General features: G+C 34.5%; 1 protein-coding gene across 2 annotated transcripts in view; it reads left to right on the top strand.

The window, feature by feature from the left end:
• LOC139514408 (kinetochore-associated protein 1-like) overlaps nt 1-21489 on the top strand; it is a 65605-nt gene that overhangs the window by 38364 nt on the left and 5752 nt on the right. The window contains exons 42-56 of one of the 2 annotated variants that reach the window (XM_071303598.1): nt 110-169; nt 3928-3977; nt 6141-6327; nt 6722-6802; nt 7470-7565; nt 7976-8069; nt 8754-8812; nt 9052-9271; nt 9644-9720; nt 9855-10056; nt 14951-15072; nt 15576-15661; nt 16236-16305; nt 19551-19669; nt 20758-20893. In XM_071303598.1, coding sequence (XP_071159699.1) covers nt 110-169; nt 3928-3977; nt 6141-6327; nt 6722-6802; nt 7470-7565; nt 7976-8069; nt 8754-8812; nt 9052-9271; nt 9644-9720; nt 9855-10056; nt 14951-15072; nt 15576-15661; nt 16236-16305; nt 19551-19669; nt 20758-20893 — 1659 coding nt within the window. Of the gene's footprint in view, nt 1-109; nt 220-3927; nt 3978-6140; nt 6328-6721; nt 6803-7469; nt 7566-7975; nt 8070-8753; nt 8813-9051; nt 9272-9643; nt 9721-9854; nt 10057-14950; nt 15073-15575; nt 15662-16235; nt 16306-19550; nt 19670-20757; nt 20894-21489 lie in introns of both variants that reach the window. The other variant, XM_071303597.1, reaches the window with a different exon arrangement.

Below are 21489 nucleotides of genomic sequence, written 5' to 3'. Positions count from 1 at the left end.
TTTTGTGTAAAGTTGAGATATATTCCAGAAGACTGGTTTGTTGAAGAAAATTTGTAATAAGTAAATGATAAAAGATTTTAGTTCTGGTAATATATTCTTTATATTACAGATTAGTTTTAAGGATGCATTCCAGATGCCAGTGAGTGAGAAGGCCAAATTACTACCTCAGGTGGCTCAATCTGCTGGGGCTGACACAGAGTTGATCATAGACTTTTGCCAGTAAGATTTGTTTGTCATGTCATTCTATATGCTATAACTACTACCTCAGGTGGCTCAGTCTGCTGGGGCTGACACAGAGTTGATCATAGACTTTTGCCAGTAAGATTTGTTTGTCATGTCATTCTATATGCTATAACTACTACCTCAGGTGGCTCAGTCTGCTGGGGCTGACACAGAGTTGATCATAGACTTTTGCCAGTAAGATTTGTTTGTCATGTCATTCTATATGCTATAACTACTACCTCAGGTGGCTCAGTCTGCTGGGGCTGACACAGAGTTGATCATAGACTTTTGCCAGTAAGATTTGTTTGTCATGTCATTCTATATGCTATAACTACTACCTCAGGTGGCTCAGTCTGCTGGGGCTGACACAGAGTTGATCATAGACTTTTGCCAGTAAGATTTGTTTGTCATGTCATTCTATATGCTATAACTACTACCTCAGGTGGCTCAGTCTGCTGGGGCTGACACAGAGTTGATCATAGACTTTTGCCAGTAAGATTTGTTTGTCATGTCATTCTATATGCTATAACTACTACCTCAGGTGGCTCAGTCTGCTGGGGCTGACACAGAGTTGATCATAGACTTTTGCCAGTAAGATTTGTTTGTCATGTCATTCTATATGCTATAACTACTACCTCAGGTGGCTCAGTCTGCTGGGGCTGACACAGAGTTGATCATAGACTTTTGCCAGTAAGATTTGTTTGTCATGTCATTCTATATGCTATAACTACTACCTCAGGTGGCTCAGTCTGCTGGGGCTGACACAGAGTTGATCATAGACTTTTGCCAGTAAGATTTGTTTGTCATGTCATTCTATATGCTATAACTACTACCTCAGGTGGCTCAGTCTGCTGGGGCTGACACAGAGTTGATCATAGACTTTTGCCAGTAAGATTTGTTTGTCATGTCATTCTATATGCTATAACTACTACCTCAGGTGGCTCAGTCTGCTGGGGCTGACACAGAGTTGATCATAGACTTTTGCCAGTAAGATTTGTTTGTCATGTCATTCTATATGCTATAACTACTACCTCAGGTGGCTCAGTCTGCTGGGGCTGACACAGAGTTGATCATAGACTTTTGCCAGTAAGATTTGTTTGTCATGTCATTCTATATGCTATAACTACTACCTCAGGTGGCTCAGTCTGCTGGGGCTGACACAGAGTTGATCATAGACTTTTGCCAGTAAGATTTTTGTCATGTCATTTTTGTATGCTATAACTACTACCTCAGGTGGCTCAGTCTGCTGGGACTGACACAGAGTTGATCATAGACTTTTGCCAGTAAGATTTTTGTCATGTCATTTTTGTATGCTATAACTACTACCTCAGGTGGCTCAGTCTGCTGGGACTGACACAGAGTTGATCATTGACTTTTGCCAGTAAGATTTGTTTGTCATGTCATTCTATATGCTATAACTACTACCTCAGGTGGCTCAGTCTGCTGGGACTGACACAGAGTTGATCATAGACTTTTGCCAGTAAGATTTGTTTGTCATGTCATTCTATATGCTATAACTACTACCTCAGGTGACTCAGTCTGCTGTGGCTGACACAGAGTTGATCATAGACTTTTGCCAGTAAGATTTGTTTGTCATGTCATTCTATATGCTATAACTACTACCTCAGGTGGCTCAGTCTGCTGTGGCTGACACAGAGTTGATCATTGACTTTTGCCAGTAAGATTTGTTTGTCATGTCATTCTATATGCTATAACTACTACCTCAGGTGGCTCAGTCTGCTGTGGCTGACACAGAGTTGATCATTGACTTTTGCCAGTAAGATTTGTTTGTCATGTCATTCTATATGCTATAACTACTACCTCAGGTGGCTCAGTCTGCTGGGACTGACACAGAGTTGATCATAGACTTTTGCCAGTAAGATTTGTTTGTCATGTCATTCTATATGCTATAACTACTACCTCAGGTGGCTCAGTCTGCTGGGGCTGACACAGAGTTGATCATAGACTTTTGCCAGTAAGATTTGTTTGTCATGTCATTCTATATGCTATAACTACTACCTCAGGTGGCTCAGTCTGCTGTGGCTGACACAGAGTTGATCATAGACTTTTGCCAGTAAGATTTGTTTGTCATGTCATTCTATATGCTATAACTACTACCTCAGGTGGCTCAGTCTGCTGGGGCTGACACAGAGTTGATCATAGACTTTTGCCAGTAAGATTTGTTTGTCATGTCATTCTATATGCTATAACTACTACCTCAGGTGGCTCAGTCTGCTGGGACTGACACAGAGTTGATCATAGACTTTTGCCAGTAAGATTTGTTTGTCATGTCATTCTATATGCTATAACTACTACCTCAGGTGGCTCAGTCTGCTGGGGCTGACACAGAGTTGATCATAGACTTTTGCCAGTAAGATTTGTTTGTCATGTCATTCTATATGCTATAACTACTACCTCAGGTGGCTCAGTCTGCTGTGGCTGACACAGAGTTGATCATTGACTTTTGCCAGTAAGATTTGTTTGTCATGTCATTCTATATGCTATAACTACTACCTCAGGTGGCTCAGTCTGCTGGGACTGACACAGAGTTGATCATAGACTTTTGCCAGTAAGATTTGTTTGTCATGTCATTCTATATGCTATAACTACTACCTCAGGTGGCTCAGTCTGCTGGGGCTGACACAGAGTTGATCATAGACTTTTGCCAGTAAGATTTGTTTGTCATGTCATTCTATATGCTATAACTACTACCTCAGGTGGCTCAGTCTGCTGTGGCTGACACAGAGTTGATCATAGACTTTTGCCAGTAAGATTTGTTTGTCATGTCATTCTATATGCTATAACTACTACCTCAGGTGGCTCAGTCTGCTGGGGCTGACACAGAGTTGATCATAGACTTTTGCCAGTAAGATTTGTTTGTCATGTCATTCTATATGCTATAACTACTACCTCAGGTGGCTCAGTCTGCTGGGACTGACACAGAGTTGATCATAGACTTTTGCCAGTAAGATTTGTTTGTCATGTCATTCTATATGCTATAACTACTACCTCAGGTGGCTCAGTCTGCTGGGGCTGACACAGAGTTGATCATAGACTTTTGCCAGTAAGATTTTTGTCCTGTCATTTTGTATGCTATAACTATTACCTCAGGTGGCTCAGTCTGCTGGGACTGACACAGAGTTGATCATAGACTTTTGCCAGTAAGATTTGTTTGTCATGTCATTCTATATGCTATAACTACTACCTCAGGTGGCTCAGTCTGCTGGGGCTGACACAGAGTTGATCATAGACTTTTGCCAGTAAGATTTGTTTGTCATGTCATTCTATATGCTATAACTACTACCTCAGGTGGCTCAGTCTGCTGGGGCTGGCACAGAGTTGATCATAGACTTTTGCCAGTAAGATTTGTTTGTCATGTCATTCTATATGCTATAACTACTACCTCAGGTGGCTCAGTCTGCTGTGGCTGACACAGAGTTGATCATTGACTTTTGCCAGTAAGATTTGTTTGTCATGTCATTCTATATGCTATAACTACTACCTCAGGTGGCTCAGTCTGCTGGGGCTGACACAGAGTTGATCATTGACTTTTGCCAGTAAGATGTGTTTGTCATGTCATTTTGTATGCTATAACTACTACCTCAGGTGGCTCAGTCTGCTGTGGCTGGCACAGAGTTGATCATTGACTTTTGCCAGTAAGATGTGTTTGTCATGTCATTTTGTATGCTATAACTACTACCTCAGGTGGCTCAGTCTGCTGGGGCTGACACAGAGTTGATCATTGACTTTTGCCAGTAAGATTTGTTTGTCATGTCATTTTGTATGCTATAACTACTACCTCAGGTGGCTCAGTCTGCTGGGACTGACACAGAGTTGATCATAGACTTTTGCCAGTAAGATTTGTTTGTCATGTCATTCTGTATGCTATAACTACTACCTCAGGTGGCTCAGTCTGCTGGGACTGACACAGAGTTGATCATAGACTTTTGCCAGTAAGATTTGTTTGTCATGTCATTCTATATGCTATAACTACTACCTCAGGTGGCTCAGTCTGCTGTGGCTGACACAGAGTTGATCATAGACTTTTGCCAGTAAGATTTGTTTGTCATGTCATTCTATATGCTATAACTACTACCTCAGGTGGCTCAGTCTGCTGGGGCTGGCACAGAGTTGATCATAGACTTTTGCCAGTAAGATTTGTTTGTCATGTCATTCTATATGCTATAACTACTACCTCAGGTGGCTCAGTCTGCTGTGGCTGACACAGAGTTGATCATTGACTTTTGCCAGTAAGATTTGTTTGTCATGTCATTCTATATGCTATAACTACTACCTCAGGTGGCTCAGTCTGCTGGGGCTGACACAGAGTTGATCATTGACTTTTGCCAGTAAGATGTGTTTGTCATGTCATTTTGTATGCTATAACTACTACCTCAGGTGGCTCAGTCTGCTGGGACTGACACAGAGTTGATCATTGACTTTTGCCAGTAAGATGTGTTTGTCATGTCATTTTGTATGCTATAACTACTACCTCAGGTGGCTCAGTCTGCTGGGACTGACACAGAGTTGATCATAGACTTTTGCCAGTAAGATTTGTTTGTCATGTCATTCTGTATGCTATAACTACTACCTCAGGTGGCTCAGTCTGCTGGGACTGACACAGAGTTGATCATAGACTTTTGCCAGTAAGATTTGTTTGTCATGTCATTCTATATGCTATAACTACTACCTCAGGTGGCTCAGTCTGCTGGGGCTGACACAGAGTTGATCATTGACTTTTGCCAGTAAGATGTGTTTGTCATGTCATTTTGTATGCTATAACTACTACCTCAGGTGGCTCAGTCTGCTGGGACTGACACAGAGTTGATCATTGACTTTTGCCAGTAAGATGTGTTTGTCATGTCATTTTGTATGCTATAACTACTACCTCAGGTGGCTCAGTCTGCTGGGACTGACACAGAGTTGATCATAGACTTTTGCCAGTAAGATTTGTTTGTCATGTCATTCTGTATGCTATAACTACTACCTCAGGTGGCTCAGTCTGCTGGGACTGACACAGAGTTGATCATAGACTTTTGCCAGTAAGATTTGTTTGTCATGTCATTCTGTATGCTATAACTACTACCTCAGGTGGCTCAGTCTGCTGGGGCTGACACAGAGTTGATCATAGACTTTTGCCAGTAAGATTTGTTTGTCATGTCATTCTGTATGCTATAACTACTACCTCAGGTGGCTCAGTCTGCTGGGGCTGACACAGAGTTGATCATAGACTTTTGCCAGTAAGATGTGTTTGTCATGTCATTCTGTATGCTATAACTACTACCTCAGGTGGCTCAGTCTGCTGGGACTGACACAGAGTTGATCATAGACTTTTGCCAGTAAGATTTGTTTGTCATGTCATTCTGTATGCTATAACTACTACCTCAGGTGGCTCAGTCTGCTGGGGCTGACACAGAGTTGATCATAGACTTTTGCCAGTAAGATTTGTTTGTCATGTCATTCTGTATGCTATAACTACTACCTCAGGTGGCTCAGTCTGCTGGGACTGACACAGAGTTGATCATAGACTTTTGCCAGTAAGATTTGTTTGTCATGTCATTATGTATGCTATAACTACTACCTCAGGTGGCTCAGTCTGCTGGGACTGACACAGAGTTGATCATTGACTTTTGCCAGTAAGATTTGTTTGTCATGTCATTCTGTATGCTATTGAGTATCAAAGAGTGTGTACCTGGAAGGAAAGGAAAAGATGTTTTATTTCTACAACAATTTGTAAATTTACTGTGATATGAAATTTTAAGGAATGGTATGCCCTACTTTTTAAATGATTTTTCATAATTTTCTTTTTTTTAACCTCAATTTCATGATTGATTAATTATAACAATTGTGTATTTATATGAGTCATACTCAATTGTTATTTTTGGTGGGTTTTTTTCAAATGAAATTCATCTTTTTAGAGCCTTTGAAGTTGACACAGATGATGGTTTACTTATGTATCTGGAACATGTATTTACTACAACAGAACATAGTACTCTGTCAGGACAAGATGTAAAGAAGATACAGCTGAAGAAAGCTAAGACAGCTATAGATAGTATCCGTGATGAGGATATACTGTATGACAAGTTACGCAAATTGTTTTATAAGGTAAAATGACAATTATCTTGTAATATAATTTCAAAAACTTAACTTTGGTCTTGACAGTGATGAGTTGTAACTTTTTATTGCTTTTTAGATCTGCCAGACACCTAGTTGATGTTTTCCATTACTTTTCAATTTAATTAATGAATTTATATGTTTTTGTCACACATTTTTCTTCTACTATTGAACATACAAGTAATGAATTTGTATCTGGTTTTCAATGTAACTTGTGAGACACCTACTTTTTATTATTTCCAACACTTTGAATTGCTAGACAGGGTATGATTAACACTTCAACACATGCATTCTTGTTTCCTTTGAAATTGTCATAGTTCAGAACACCCAGAGTTTCAATTACTTTGTCAAGTTATCTCTGAGAGTCTTGGTTCTTTAATTACAGACTGATCCATATGATTATGAAAAATTAGATTTCTTGATGGAAGAAATGAGAAGAATAAATGATACAACAGAAAGTGAAAAGGTAATGAAAATTTTCATTTTATTCGTTTCAAAGTAGTGTCAAGGTCTTTCTCTGTGCCTGAAAGTCTTTAATTCATATGGAATTTCAAGACAAATCGACTACTTATTTTGGATTTATTGCCCCTGAAATATGAATAACCAAATTTCAAAGTTTTGGTTAATATCTTGAAAATATTATCTGATCGAGATATTTTATAAACAGTCAATATGATCAAAACAGTGAGATCTTCAAAGAAATCACCATGGTAGAAAATCTTCAATTAACCCCTTGTGGTGTTATTTTCTCTGAATGATGTTGTTGAACCATTTTTTGCATGTTTGTCAAAAATTAGAGTAGGTAAAAGAAAAGAAATCAAGATCTGCAAAATAAGATCTTCATATAGCCAAACTAGGTACGGTATTACTGTACCAGATTTGAATATTGCTATTAATTTAAAAATGTTGATTGCAGTTAAGATGATAACTACTTTCATACTGTTTCTTCTGATTGTGTGTTTGCAGTTCAACTTTTATTATAAACATTAATCATTAAAAAAAAATCAACTTATTTTTTTTACAATATTCTTCAACTTTCATGTAATAAATTTCAAAAAGGATTCAACTGTTACCTGTAATGAATAATTTTTGATAAAATCATTGTCCAATACATTTGAAATAATTTGTTACAGCATGCAAAGGTGTTATTTTACCTGAAGCAGTACAAGAGAAGAGCACCACCAAGTGAATTTGAAATTAACTACAGACACCAAAAAGATAATGAAGAGGTAAGCATGGGTTTCATATCATATTTCACTGACAAATTCAAAATAAAATTGAGAACAGAAATTAAGAATTTGTCAAAGAAACAACAACCCAACCAAAAATTATTAACAATCGAAGGCCACCAATGGGTCTTCAACACAGCAAAGTGATCCAACTCCAAGAGGCGTGCCTCAGCTGGCCCCTAAACAGAAATGGATATTAGTTCAGTGATAATGGAGGCCACTTAACATTTGGACTTAAAACATTGTTGCACATACATTTACTAGTTTTCAGTACATTGAATTCAAAAGAAAATAAGACTATATACTCATGATATATAACAGTGTACATATAATAAATTGACTTTTTATCATGTTTATATGCTTTGAGAAAGAAACTGGAATGAACTTAAACAATATACTTTACATTATAGATGAAGATATTGACTGATTCCCTGTCGCCCTATAGTAGTACCAGGATACCATTACATCCACTCTTAGATGGACATAATGCTTGGAAAATTATAAGTATATATACATTAATTACTATAAAATATGTTTCGAAATAAATCTTAAAATGGAGCTTTTATAAAATAAACTACAAATGGGAGTGGATATACATGAATCAGAAAATATACTAATTAGTGTTTGTCATATTAAAGGATCAATTATTGCATTAATGTTTTTGACAGTACGAGAGGTTCTGTGGAAATAAATATCTCAAAATCTTACAAGATCAAGAAAACTCTTTTCACAATGGTTGTAAACATGAAATTTTAAAAAAATTTTGATAATCACTAACTAAAAATCTACAGCAGTATTAAGAAACTAGTTAGAAAATATAAGCAATGGGACATACATTGTGGAAATAGTTTTCCTGATAGTTCTTAGGTAAATGAATTCAATTTTGTAAGACAAGTTTCTTTATATTTACTGAGCTTTGTAAACTTCTTGCTGATTCACTTTTTAGTAAAATTATAATTTTCTTACAACATCATCAATCTAAGCCTTAGGTAATGTGTGTATGTAAGAAATATGTTTTAAATGAAAATGATACACATTTAGACCCATATATGACTGGATGGTTCTGTAATGAGCTGACTGGGTGTTGCGTTCTTAGAAATCAGGAGATTCTATTCCAACTGATTTTCTGTTTTTTAACATGTTACTTAAAACTAGCACTGTGCATAATAAAATGTTTTTATTTTAAAGCTCCAGAACTGAGGAAAGATACAATTAGTAGTTGGCTTCCTGTTTCACAGTCACTGAAGGTAATGATAGTAAGCTTTAAATAAAATGAGGTTCAAAACTAGTACATGCTTATTTGACAATATAATTATGAAACAATGATGATTGTATTTTTCTTTTGTCAGTTAATATTTATATTCAATCTGCTGTTAAAACATTTTAAAATTCAATAACTTTGTTAAACCTTAATAAAATGTTATAAAATGTTGTTTTTGTAATTTCTGTCATTGGCATTACATTACATTTTCTTTCATTTATCTAGATGTCAACTGATCAGATTTTTATTGTAACCATCCAAAATATGGTAAATTCTTATGTATCTACTGACAAAGAGCCAGCAACTGTCAAAAGTCAGTGGAACTGGCAGAAGAAAGATGCTAACAAAGAACTATTGACTAATGTTAAGTCATTACTGGAGAAGGTATCTAATTGTGAGATGGCTATGGCTTGTGCTAAATGGATGGTTACTCAGTTACCTTCTGGTAAGTTATCAACACATTTGACAGTCAATATGCAATTGGCTTCTTGGTATGGTGTTAATTGTATGCAGTTCATTAGTAAAATGAAAACAAAAAATTAATGACATATCTGGTGAATGCCAAACGAAAAGGATTCACATTGAATTGTTATTACTTGTAATGTTGGCCAATTAACGGAAGAAATCAATTTTAAATTCAACTAAAAGTGGAAAAATTAAATAATGAGATTTTTATTCTTAATGGATTATATTTGAAATTCTAAGCTGATTCTTGATGATAGATGAAACAACAAAAATGGGAGAAAAATATTAAAAAGTTTAAATTGATTAACCTGAACTCTTTAAACATATTCTGATCAACTGATGCAAATTTCAGGTGCAGAGAAAGTTATGGGATTAGAAGGTTGTATATACCTTGCACAGAAATGGTACCAAGCATTACCAGAGAGCAAGGTTAGTATTGCTTTGTTGACAGGAAATAGATAACTAATACTTTTTTTACGATTGGGTTATATAAATTAGAAGTTGATTATCCTGTTTAAAATATTTTAACTACAATAAGAATTCTTTATAAAATATTTTTTTAGACAACAGACAAAGAAAAGGCGAAGGCTGCTGTGATTAAGTTTAATGCTATGTGGAGAAGATTAGCTACCGAACAGATATTATTCTTACATGGAATACGGACACCAGAACTGCACAAACAGGCAGACAAACCAAAACAGTTGATTATAGCATTGTACGAACATCCTTGTATTGTTGACACTACTGAAGATGCTGATGTACCAGGTAGTCAAATTATAGTAAAGTATAGTTGGCAGTTTATTTTTTAGGCCCCATTTTTTGGCATTATGTTTTCTGGTCTGTGCGTCTGTTTGTTCGTTCGTCCGTCTATCCTGCTACAGGTTAAAGTTTTTGGTCAAGGCAGTTTTTGCAGAAGTTGAAGTCCTATCAACTTGAAACTTAGTAAAAATGTTCTTTCTGAAATGATCTTTCTAATTTGAATGCCAAATAAAAGTTTTGACCTAAATTTCAGGTCCACTAAACATAGTGCGATTAGAGCATCTGTGTACTATGGACACATTCTTGTTTGAAAATTATTCTCCAAAAGATCTCTAGCTGTATTTAAGACAATATTGTATTTCCCCATAACAGCAGCTGTCTTATAAGAATATCAATCTTTTTATTTTAAACAATAAGATCCAGGACCTTTCCAAATTTAAATTAGCGAAATATTTGCCATTTTGTCTTTCTTCAACTTCAAATGAAACTTTTTATAAATATTCTGATATGCTTTTTCCAAAATTTAAGTACTGTGGATTCATTATTTTTCATTGGATACCAATTTTCGTGGGTTTTGTGGGTACAAGTGAACCACGAATTCAAATGTTCAACGAATTATATATATTTTGATAGGCTCTATACAGAGATTTGCAAAACCACGAAATCAAATATCCACGAATATGCAAGTTTTCAGCAAATCACGAAAATTGATGCCCTAGAAAATAAATTAATCCACAGTAAGATATTTCTTCTTAGAAACATAGACAGATCATCTGTATTATAGATATATCCCTTAGTATATTACGTCTGTTCAAAAATCATTCAGGGTGGAAAGGATTAATTTATTGTGGGTGGTTGCATTTTCCTTTGAATTTTTAAAAGAATTTTATATATAATGCAATATTATATTATGGTTGGTTGGGTTCTGAAAAAAGGTGCCTCCCATCTTTTTATAGGTTCCTTAAAGTCTTTAAAGGGAAATCACACTATTGTTTATACGCATCGCTCTCGGCGCCGCTATAGTGCCGTAACTGTATTATGACGTCACCGTTTTTGGGTCCGTCGTAAAGGTTGCTAATTTATAAAATAGCGAAGAGCTCGAGAGGACGTTCCAATAAGGCAGTAGAAATGATAATGAACATATCATATTTTTTACAACTGTTATAATTAGATTAAAAATACGTGTCCATAAAAGAGGGTCTGATTGTATTGGGGTTTACGGAATACAGAATAATGGACAAATACTGCAGAATAAAAGGCCAAAAAAAAAAAGGATTAGAGAAAGATGAGGTGCTTAAATATAAAGAATAACAAATATTGGTAACACAAATAAATATTCAAAAATGAATACCTCTCTATCCAGACCCTTATGATAAAAAGAACATATCAATTCAAAACACATAATCATCATGCATAATCAACACTAAGAACGTTGGGAATTCATAGCATATTCACATATTCAATATAATTTAGTACCCTTTCGGACCATTTTCTGGAAAACAAAGTCGGTCACCGTACGACCTTCAACAATGAGCCTGCAAAGCCCATACCGCATAGTCAGCTATGAAAGGCCATGAAATGACAATGTAAAACAATTCAAATGAAAACTGGAAAATCCCCCATTTTTAAATGAATAAAACCCCACATCTCGGAAACGTAAAATCGAAAATCTATAAAATTGTAAAGGGAGCTAAGTTCAATAGATATGAACAATTCACCATTGTTTCATGAGGACTGCTGAAAGCATTATTGAGTTATTGTCCGAAAACTAAAAAAAACAAAAAAAACCCACCTTTTTTAAATGAATAAAACCCTATAACTCGGAAACATAAAATCTAAAATTCATAAAAAACGAAAGGGAGCTCACGTCAATAGATATAAACAATTCACCAAAATGCCAATTGGTTAAAGCGTCTGACATGTTGACGACGGACGGACAGACGGATAACGATATACCATAACACGTCCCATAAAAGAGCGCAAAAAAATTGAACACATACTATACAATTGGCTTTAAAAGTCTCCATCAAGAGAAATATTTAACACACACACACACATGTATTTATTTAGAGTTACATGTCTAACAGAGTACTGCTTAATAGTAACCAACACATTAATGGTCAGTCTCGTGAAAGAATATTCCACTCATATAGACAAATGTTTTGTAATGATGTTCATGTAATATTTGCCACTGAAAGTTTTGCAAAATTCAAGAAAACAATGGGAAAAAGACCCAAAAATAGTAATAATAGTTCAGATGTAGGTTCGTGTTCAGATCACCCAATGTGCTCTCTTGCCTGTCGACAGTGATACAGTGAGATTGTCGGATTCCGACCATGACTGAAAAGGACAACCAGTTTTTGTCGAGCCTGCAAGCTCGACATAGGGATAGTGATCCGGCGGTGTTAGCTCACTTCTTAAAAGCTATATATTTTAGAAGGTGGACGACCTGGATGCTTCATATTTTGTATATAGATGCCTCATGTTACGAAGTTTCCGTCAGTCACATGTCCAATGTCCTTGACCTTATTTTCATGGTTCAGTGACCACTTGAAAAAAAAGTTCAGAATTTTTGTAACGTTGAATTCTCTCTTATTATAAGTAATAGGATAACTATATTTGGTATGTGCGTACCTTGCAAGGTCCTCATGCCTGTCAGACAGTTTTCACTTGACCGCGACCTCATTTTATGGATCAGTGATCAAGGTTAAGTTTTGGTGGTCAAGTCCATATCTCATATACTATAAGCAATAGGGCTAGTATATTTGGTGTATGGAAGGACTGGAAGGTGTACATGTCCAACTGGCAGGTGTCATCTGACCTTGACCTCATTTTCATGGTTCAGTGGTTATAGTTAAGTTTTTGTGTTTTGGTCTATTTTTCTCATACTTTATGCAATAGGTCTACTATATTTGTTGTATGGAATGATTGTAAGGTGTACATGTCTAGCGGGCAGATGTCATCTGACCTTGACCTCATTTTCATGGTTCAGTGATCAAAGTTAAGTTTTTAAGTTTTGATCTTTTTATCCAATATTATATGCCAAAGGTCAACTATATTTGGTGTATGGAAATATATTATGATCTATATGTCAGTCCCGCAGGTTTTATTTGACCATGACCTCAATTGCACGGTTCATTGGACAGTGTTAAGTTTTTGTGTTTTGGTCTATTTTTCTTAAACTATAAGTAATAGGTCAACTATATTTGTTGTATGGAAGCATTGTTAGCTGTACATGTCTGCCTGGCATGGTTCATCTGACCTTGACCTCATTTTCATGGTTCATTGGTCTTTGTTTAACTATCTTGTTTAATGTTAAGTTTATGTGACAGTTGTAATAACGCTTTATACTTAGGACTATCAACATAATATCAATGATTAGTAAAGAAGGCGAGACATTTCAGTGTGTACACTCTTGTTAATACAAAGGTAGCTGATTGATTCGTTGGTTCTTTTTTTAAAGGCCAATATGATATCATAGTGAGTGCTTAAATTGGCACACAGATTCAATCAGTTATTTTTAAATTAACTATTATTAACCAGTTTTGATAAAAAAAAAAAAGTACATATACCGTAATGAAAGATAAATGTGATAAAAGAATAAACATTCAAAGAAAAAGAGTTGCACCAACAGAAAATAGAAAATGCAACCTTACTCTTAATTTCATCGAATCTCAAAATTTAAACTCTTACCAGAATTTTTAATCTATCTTACAGTATAACTCGGGAGTTTCTAAGTGTAACTCGAGCTTTAACAAGAACTCTTACTGGAATAAATGTTCGAAATCAAAATAGAATTAGAAAAACTGTAAGTCGAACTTAATTTGGTTCGATTATGGAGCGTTGTGTAATTACGGAAATGTTAACCAATTTTAAATTTCTTCCGAAAATGGAAAAGGGCTGTTTTTAAAGTGCCGAGTTTGTGGCTTTTTAAACACGGCATTTCAGGTTTTATCTTCCCGGTGCAGACAAGTTAGTGACTTCATTCTTTTTGCAGTCTAAATGGAACATGTTACTTTTCAGCCCGGATACCCTCAGTCTTACGAAGTAGAAGATTCTTAATCTGCAAGCCGTAAATAATTTCTTTAATACAGCATGAGGCAAACATTCGTTTTCCCTATACGACAAATGCAATTAAAAAATTAAGATGACTTCATCTTTGACAATTACTTTATAATAAACTGCTACTGTATGTAATGTTAAAAAATTTCGATAGTTTGATAAAAATATCAATGAATAATCAAAATACCTTGAATTTTTTTTATTATAATTTGTAGTGAAAGGGTTTAATTCAACCCAATAGTTCCAAGCATTGCAAGAAATGCTCCTATGCTAGCAACGTCGTTCTATAACGTTAGTTATAGTTCCCGCCAAAATTCGATAATAAGATTATTTCCATTTTAGCGGATTCAAAACATCGGTGACCCCCCTTTTTTATTTATGCATTTAAAATCTCCCCTGAAGCTGCAACTTATGTAGAAGTTTGAAGGGGAAAACATTAGTAGATTTTTTTATTTCAAGAATAATTTATAATAAATAGAAATTAAAAATGGCGGGAAACGTTCAAAGGCCTTAAAAAATAAGGAAACTGAGAAAAATAAATATGTATAAGGTAAAAGTTACAATTGACTGTTTCATTTATACCAGTTAAACATCGTTTTTCAATAATTTTGTCTAAAAAGAGCAACTTAAAGCACTATTTCTATAGTTCGACATAACTAGATTCTTTACTTTTTGATGACCTCATATCATGAAAACAACATCGGTGACCCCAATTTTTTTTTCCGTCTAAAATATTGAAATAAGTATGTACTTTCTACATGCAAAATTTCAATAAATTATTATTAGTAGTATAAATTGTGTGATTTCCCTTTAACTCGATATGTAACTTCTTTTCCAGATATCCACGCAGTTGTAGAAGAAGTTGCCAATTTAAATGACATTAATCTTCAATCTATGATGGTAGAGTTGTTACAGAAATGGCTGCCATCTGCCTCCTCGAAACAGCAAGATGCTGATACAGTAGGTTTCATATTATTATTTAGAGTGTTTGGGGTGAAAGACTGTAGGATAAAGAATAATAATCTGCAACCAACAGCAACAAAACTTGAAAAATGTGAATAATTAGATAATAGAAATATAGCTATGTTTAAAAAAAGATTGCATTTTCTCATAATATCAGTTGTCCTATGAATATGTATCCTTTCTTTATTTTAAAGCACAAGAATTAAGATAATTAAGTTTGGGGAAAATAGTTGTCTTTCTTAAACTTTAAATTAAAATTTGATGAATAGTTCTAGTATACTTTTTCCAAAATTTTAGGTAATCAGGGGAATCACAGATCTGAGACTTAAAAGTGTGAAGTAAACAACAATATCAGAAAGGGCTGTCAAATTGTTTAACCTCTGCAGATTCAGCTAAATTCTGCTAACAGACATGCATATATGCTTTACACTTGCAATTTCATTTTTAATTAAACTTCTAAATGTAAGACTTGTTCACATTTAAAAAATAATCTTTTCCAGACTGCCACATTTAATTTTGACAACCTAAAACTTGGTAATGAAACAGTGAGTGGTGATGATGATGAAGATGATCAGAATTTGAAAAGGTAAACACCATCTTATTTATTACATTACTATGTGATTTCCCCATGTGTTGCATGCTACAGTATATAACAACCCCTTATTGACCAAAATAAGTATGCAGAGAGTCCTTTTAAAGGGGACATAATGTTTTGGCTGGTCATTGAAACTAAAGAACATTGGCAAATGGGTAGATTCCCTTACAGTATCTGACATACAGTATTTTGTTATAGATATACTGATATTGATAATAGTTAGAACTTGTTCTGACACATTTGAAAGTGTGAAAATGTGAGTTATTTATTTTTAAATTTTCTTTGGTGTACTAGTGATTAGGTGATTAAAACTTCAAGATATGTATTAGCATATCTGTATAAAGAAGTATAGACACCAAAACAGAGCGTTTTAATATGGAGGATTATACATGATGAATGAAAACCAAAATTAAGATTCAAATTGGGTTGAAATGCAAACAAAATGGCAATTACAGAAAAAAAATAACAATTAGGATTAGTTGATGAAATTTGTGTGTTTTGATCATATGAAGCATACCAAATTAATCTATGCAGTAACTAATAAGACACCTTTCTAATTTTTCAGGGTTATGTACTTACTAAGAAGAGGTGACAGAGAGCAAAACCTTGTCTACCTCATTGAATTTGTTTTCACAGTAAGTATCCAAAGCATTAACTTTGAAACAGAATAAAGGGTGCACTGTTCTTTGATATTTTATTTCTAATTTAGCTGGGGAACATAAGTGGGGGTCATGGATTTCTGAACTGATGGTTGGACTTCACATGTATAAGTATAAGGTATAAATAGAAAATATACTAGTCTAGTTTTTTTATACAACTGCAAAAATTAAAAAAAAAATTGGTCATATATTGGTATCACGTTGGGGGCGTCAGCATCGTCGTTGGCGTCAGCATTGTACTTTAGTATAAGTAAATAGAAATCAATAAAATTTTAACACAATCTTTATACATGTATCTACAAAAGGAAGGTTGAGATTGATTTTTTGGACCCAAAAGGTTTAGGAATAAGGGGCAGAAAAGGGCCCAAATAAGCATTTTTGTAGTTTCCAGACAATAACTTGTGTTTATGTGTATAAATCTCTCTGAAATTATACCACAAGTTTCCATACTATAAAGGAATGGTTATGGGGGGTTATGGTTCACATCATTTAGCAATTACAGGCAAAAAAAGGGGAGAAAACAAGGTGTTTTTTTTTCTGGTTAAAGGAAAATTTAGACAAATTAAAAGCATTGTAAGGAAGGTAATCCAATTCCATTTAAAGAATACTGTTATATATATATCACGGCTCACGCTACTAGGCGACTTGGGCGAAGAAGTCGCTTTCCCGACCCTCACTTCGCTTTCCCCGACCCCCATAAGCGAAAACAATTCGCCCTGTTCTTGACGATACTCGCTTTCAGTCGCTTCCGTCATTGGACATTTTCAATTTTTACCAAGTTGATGAAACATCATTTTTTTATTGATAATTAAAGAAATTTAGACATAAACGATTCATTATCTTAAGAAAAGATGTTGAAGCATTGTCTTTGCAGTGTGTAGCAGGTTACTTGATTAAAATACAACTTTTTATCACTTCGTGCATTTCCGCAAGTTCTGGTGCTTGTTACTCGAAAACGTACATCAACCTAAATTTCGGCGGCAAAATAAGTTTGTTACTTCATTTAAACGTGATAAAAGTTGCCTTCAGTAAATGTTTAATCCATTTATTGCATTAAAAACGTCATGTTCCTTTCCAAATAACTTGTCAAACATCGTTTATTTTTGTAAATTTTCTTGCATTTGTCCGCCATTGACCGATTTCTAAACTACAGATCTAAACCGGACCAGCTAAGACCAAAATCCGTACTTTTACAATAATTACTACTGACGCACAGATGGAACAGCTGACAGAAGAATATTGATCCCGAAGGGAAAAATTACGTATTCCACACGCATTAAGGGACTTTTGGTTACATCTAATTGATTGGTGTATATAATTCCCTATATTTTTGTCGAGCCTGCAACTTTTGTTGCAGAAAGCTCGACATAGGGATAGTGATCCGGCGGCGGCGTTAGCTAACTTCTGAAAAGGTTTATATTTTAGAAGGTGAAAGACCTGGATGCTTCATACTTTGTATATAGATGCCTCATGTTACGAAGTTTCCGTCAGTCACATGTCCAATGTCCTTGACCTCATTTTCATGGTTCAGTGACCACTTGAAAAAAAAGTTCAAAATTTTTGTAATGTTGAATTCTCTCTTATTATAAGTAATAGGATAACTATATTTGGTATGTGCGTACCTTGCAAGGTCCTCATGCCCGTCAGACAGTTTTCACTTGACCTCGACCTCATTTCATGGATCAGTGAACAAGGTTAAGTTTTGGTGGTCAAGTCCATATCTCAGATACTATAAGTAATAGGGCTAGTATATTGGGTGTATGGAAGGACTGGAAGGTGTACATGTCCAACTGGCAGGTGTCATCTGACCTTGACCTCATTTTCATGGTTCAGTGGTTATAGTTAAGTTTTTGTGTTTTGGTCTGTTTTTCTCATACTTTATCTTATAGGTCTACTATATTTGTTGTATGGAATGGTTGTAAGGTGTACATGTCTAGCGGGCAGATGTCATCTGACCTTGACCTCATTTTCATGGTTCAGTGGTCAAAGTTAAGTTTTTAAGTTTTGGTCTTTTTATCTAATATTATATGCCAAAGGTCAACTATATTTGGTGTATGGAAATATATTATGGTCTATATGTCAGTCCCGCAGGTTTTATTTGACCATGACCTCAATTGCACGGTTCATTGCACAGTGTTAAGTTTTTGTGTTTTGGTCTATTTTTCTTAAACTATAAGTAATAGGTCAACTATATTTGTTGTATGGAAGCTTTGTTAGCTGTACATGTCTGCCTGGCATGGTTCATCTGTCCTTGACCTACTTTTCATGGTTCATTGGTCTTTGTTTAGCTATCTTGGTTAATGTTAAGTTTATGTGACAGTTGTAATCAAGCTTTATACTTAGGACTATCAACATAAAATCAATGATTAGTAAAGAAGGCGAGACATTTCAGTGTGTGCACTCTTGTTTATGGATTGTTTCTTAACTCTGAGACTATTATACTAATATCAATATATTATGGCCCAGCTTAATAACTTTTATATTTTTTGATGAGAAACAGTGAATTTCATACACAAAATAGTTCTTAATTAAATTGTAATTGATATATTATAATTTCTTTACATTTTTTAAAATAAATTTTTTTTTTTTTTAGTGCTAGATATTAAATATTTAGTTGGTAGTTTCTCACAAGAACCTTAATAAAACTTAAACAACTTTTAATTTGAAATGTTACTTTAATTGTATACTCAGATATGAATTGAACAATATAAAAAGAACATTATTTACATATGACCCTTTATACTATAGTAAAATCCAAACATTGTAGCGCACCGCGCGAATGAGCACTTCTCTTTCAAATCTCACCACTTCTCCCTATCAGTTTCAAAAAGAGAAGTCACTTCTCCCTATAATTCTGAAGTAGTGTGAGCCCTGATATATATACCTCCCTTACACTGCTTGAAAATTATGTATTAAGAAATGATGATTGTCTTGATATGATTAGCTGTAAATTTATTTTTAGAAGCTACTATTGATTAATAATTGTGTTTCATGTCTTGTAAATAAGATCACAAATTATTTTTGGTTTTAACTAACTTTTTATTAAGATGGACATTCCTCATGGAAAACACTTCTTTGATTCTTTTTTGTATCATTAAATTAATGTTCATTGACTCAAGTTTAGGAAAAAATACTTTTTTCTATTTTTGAAAAAGCAGGATCTGTAATATATTTCATGTTAACACTTTTGTAAGGTGTTTTGGGGGATTCTTATTTTTTAGTCTGACCAGACCCAGGAGAGAACCAATATGTGTAAATTAAGAGCTCTACATTGTCTTTTGGAACTTGGAGAAGAAAAGCTTCTCAAAGATTTGGTTGCCAGATCATTTGATGACCTTAGGTAAGTATTCAGTAGGGAGTGTATCACAGTGTAGTTGTTGTGTGGTAAGTAAGACATGTATATTGATCCTGTTTTTTTAGAATGAATATGCCCTAATCATATCAAATGCAATGTTAATAGAGATATGATTGATTATTTTCAATGCTTTGCCTGCTTTCATTTTTTATCCACATCGATTTTAGTTCAAATAGTTTAGTTATGGCGCAGGACGATTAATAGGCTGAGACATTTAATAATCTGCTTTTTGGTCTGTCTTGAAAGTTTAATTGTTTAATTTCCCATGTATATTATCCATTGCTAGAGGGTTTGTTGCACACTCAGTAGAAAATTACATGGTCAAAAACATATTTCAACATGGCTGCTGCTGTTTAACCCTTTCACCGATTGCTGCCCAGACAGAAGCTACTCTGAGACGATGGCTTCCCTGGCTACTATTGCCCAAGTGGGAGATCTTCATAATAAATTTCAATAAAAACTTGTTTGTAGTTATTTGTGTATTTATTTCATTCACTAACATCATGTTCACAGTTTTGTTCATGTTTTGATAATTTTTCTTCATAAAATATTCAAATTTTCGGCATTTTCTGGGTGAAATTCTCAAAATTCTGCTCTTTGACCCATAAAACGCCATGTTATGTCAAAAATGTATACTAGTTTGGCTTCAATTCTTCCATATCCTTTCAAAAAAGATGTTCCCTCATTTCAAATTCTTGTAAATTCCGTAAATTTCCTCTGATTTTGACAAGGTTTTCAACAAACGGAAGGGCCATGTTTACACTTTCATCCGGTATTCATCAAAGAAAGATAACTCATGTTTGCACTGTTTTGAGCGGGAAATATAAAAGAGGTATTCCGGTCCCGGTAAAACGGGACTCATGGTCAGCTGTCTGAATCGTGAATCCCGGTAAACCGATACTCATCGGCGAAAGGGTTAAGATATTAAAATTATATATATTTTGGAAAAGTATAAATCAGCTAAAAAATAGAAGAAAATATAATTTCACCATAGAATTTCTGCAGATGTACTATTTAGTAATGATTTTTGTTATGATCCCAAAACATTGAAAGATATGATGTTTATTTTGTAGAGAACTGATGAAGACTTTAACCTACTTAGTGGAACTAGAAAAACTTCATATTCTGCACTCTGTAGAAACGTTCCAGGAATCTAATAAAGAGGGACTTATAAAGGGCATTTGGAGGAATCATTACCATCAAAAATCTGTAAGCATTCAATCCGTAATAGATAAAGCCTGGCTGGAATAACAAAAAATGAATGCATACATTTACAGATTAAATCTTTTTTCTTTTTATAAGAGAGCCTTATATTTTGTTGAAACATTTTTTGATGTGATTTGACTAATGCCGTTAAATGTATAATTGTTTTAAAAGTGGTTGGACTGTGTATATTAAGCCTTGCGAGTTCTGTAGAAAGGTACATCAGTCTTGTCATAGTAAAGGTCTGTTTTTCAAATTAATTTAGTAGAAATACATGAGGAATCTAAAGATATTCTGCATTTACTTTGTATAGAATAAAATTGATCAGCCTAACTGGAGTCATGTTTACTATTTTTTCATGCCTTAGTGAGTTTGTGTCTGAAATATCATCTACTGGTAGCTCTTTTCAATTTCAATTTAAGATTTCTATTATCTTCAAGGCTAAAATATATTTCCAATCCTGAATTGATAGATTGATCTAATTTATAGTGTCAGCAGTATGTTTGGTTTTTAGAAAGAAAAAATTATGATCTTACATAAGTATTTTTTAAGATCTTATCATAGCTATTGAAATCTGTGATCTATATTATATTTCAAATGAT

The sequence above is a fragment of the Mytilus edulis genome, chromosome 3 (assembly GCF_963676685.1).
Source record: "Mytilus edulis chromosome 3, xbMytEdul2.2, whole genome shotgun sequence".
Lineage (NCBI taxonomy): Eukaryota > Metazoa > Mollusca > Bivalvia > Mytilida > Mytilidae > Mytilus > Mytilus edulis.
The sequence above is the reverse complement of the archived record's forward strand: the minus strand, read 5'-3'. Positions and strand labels throughout refer to the sequence as shown.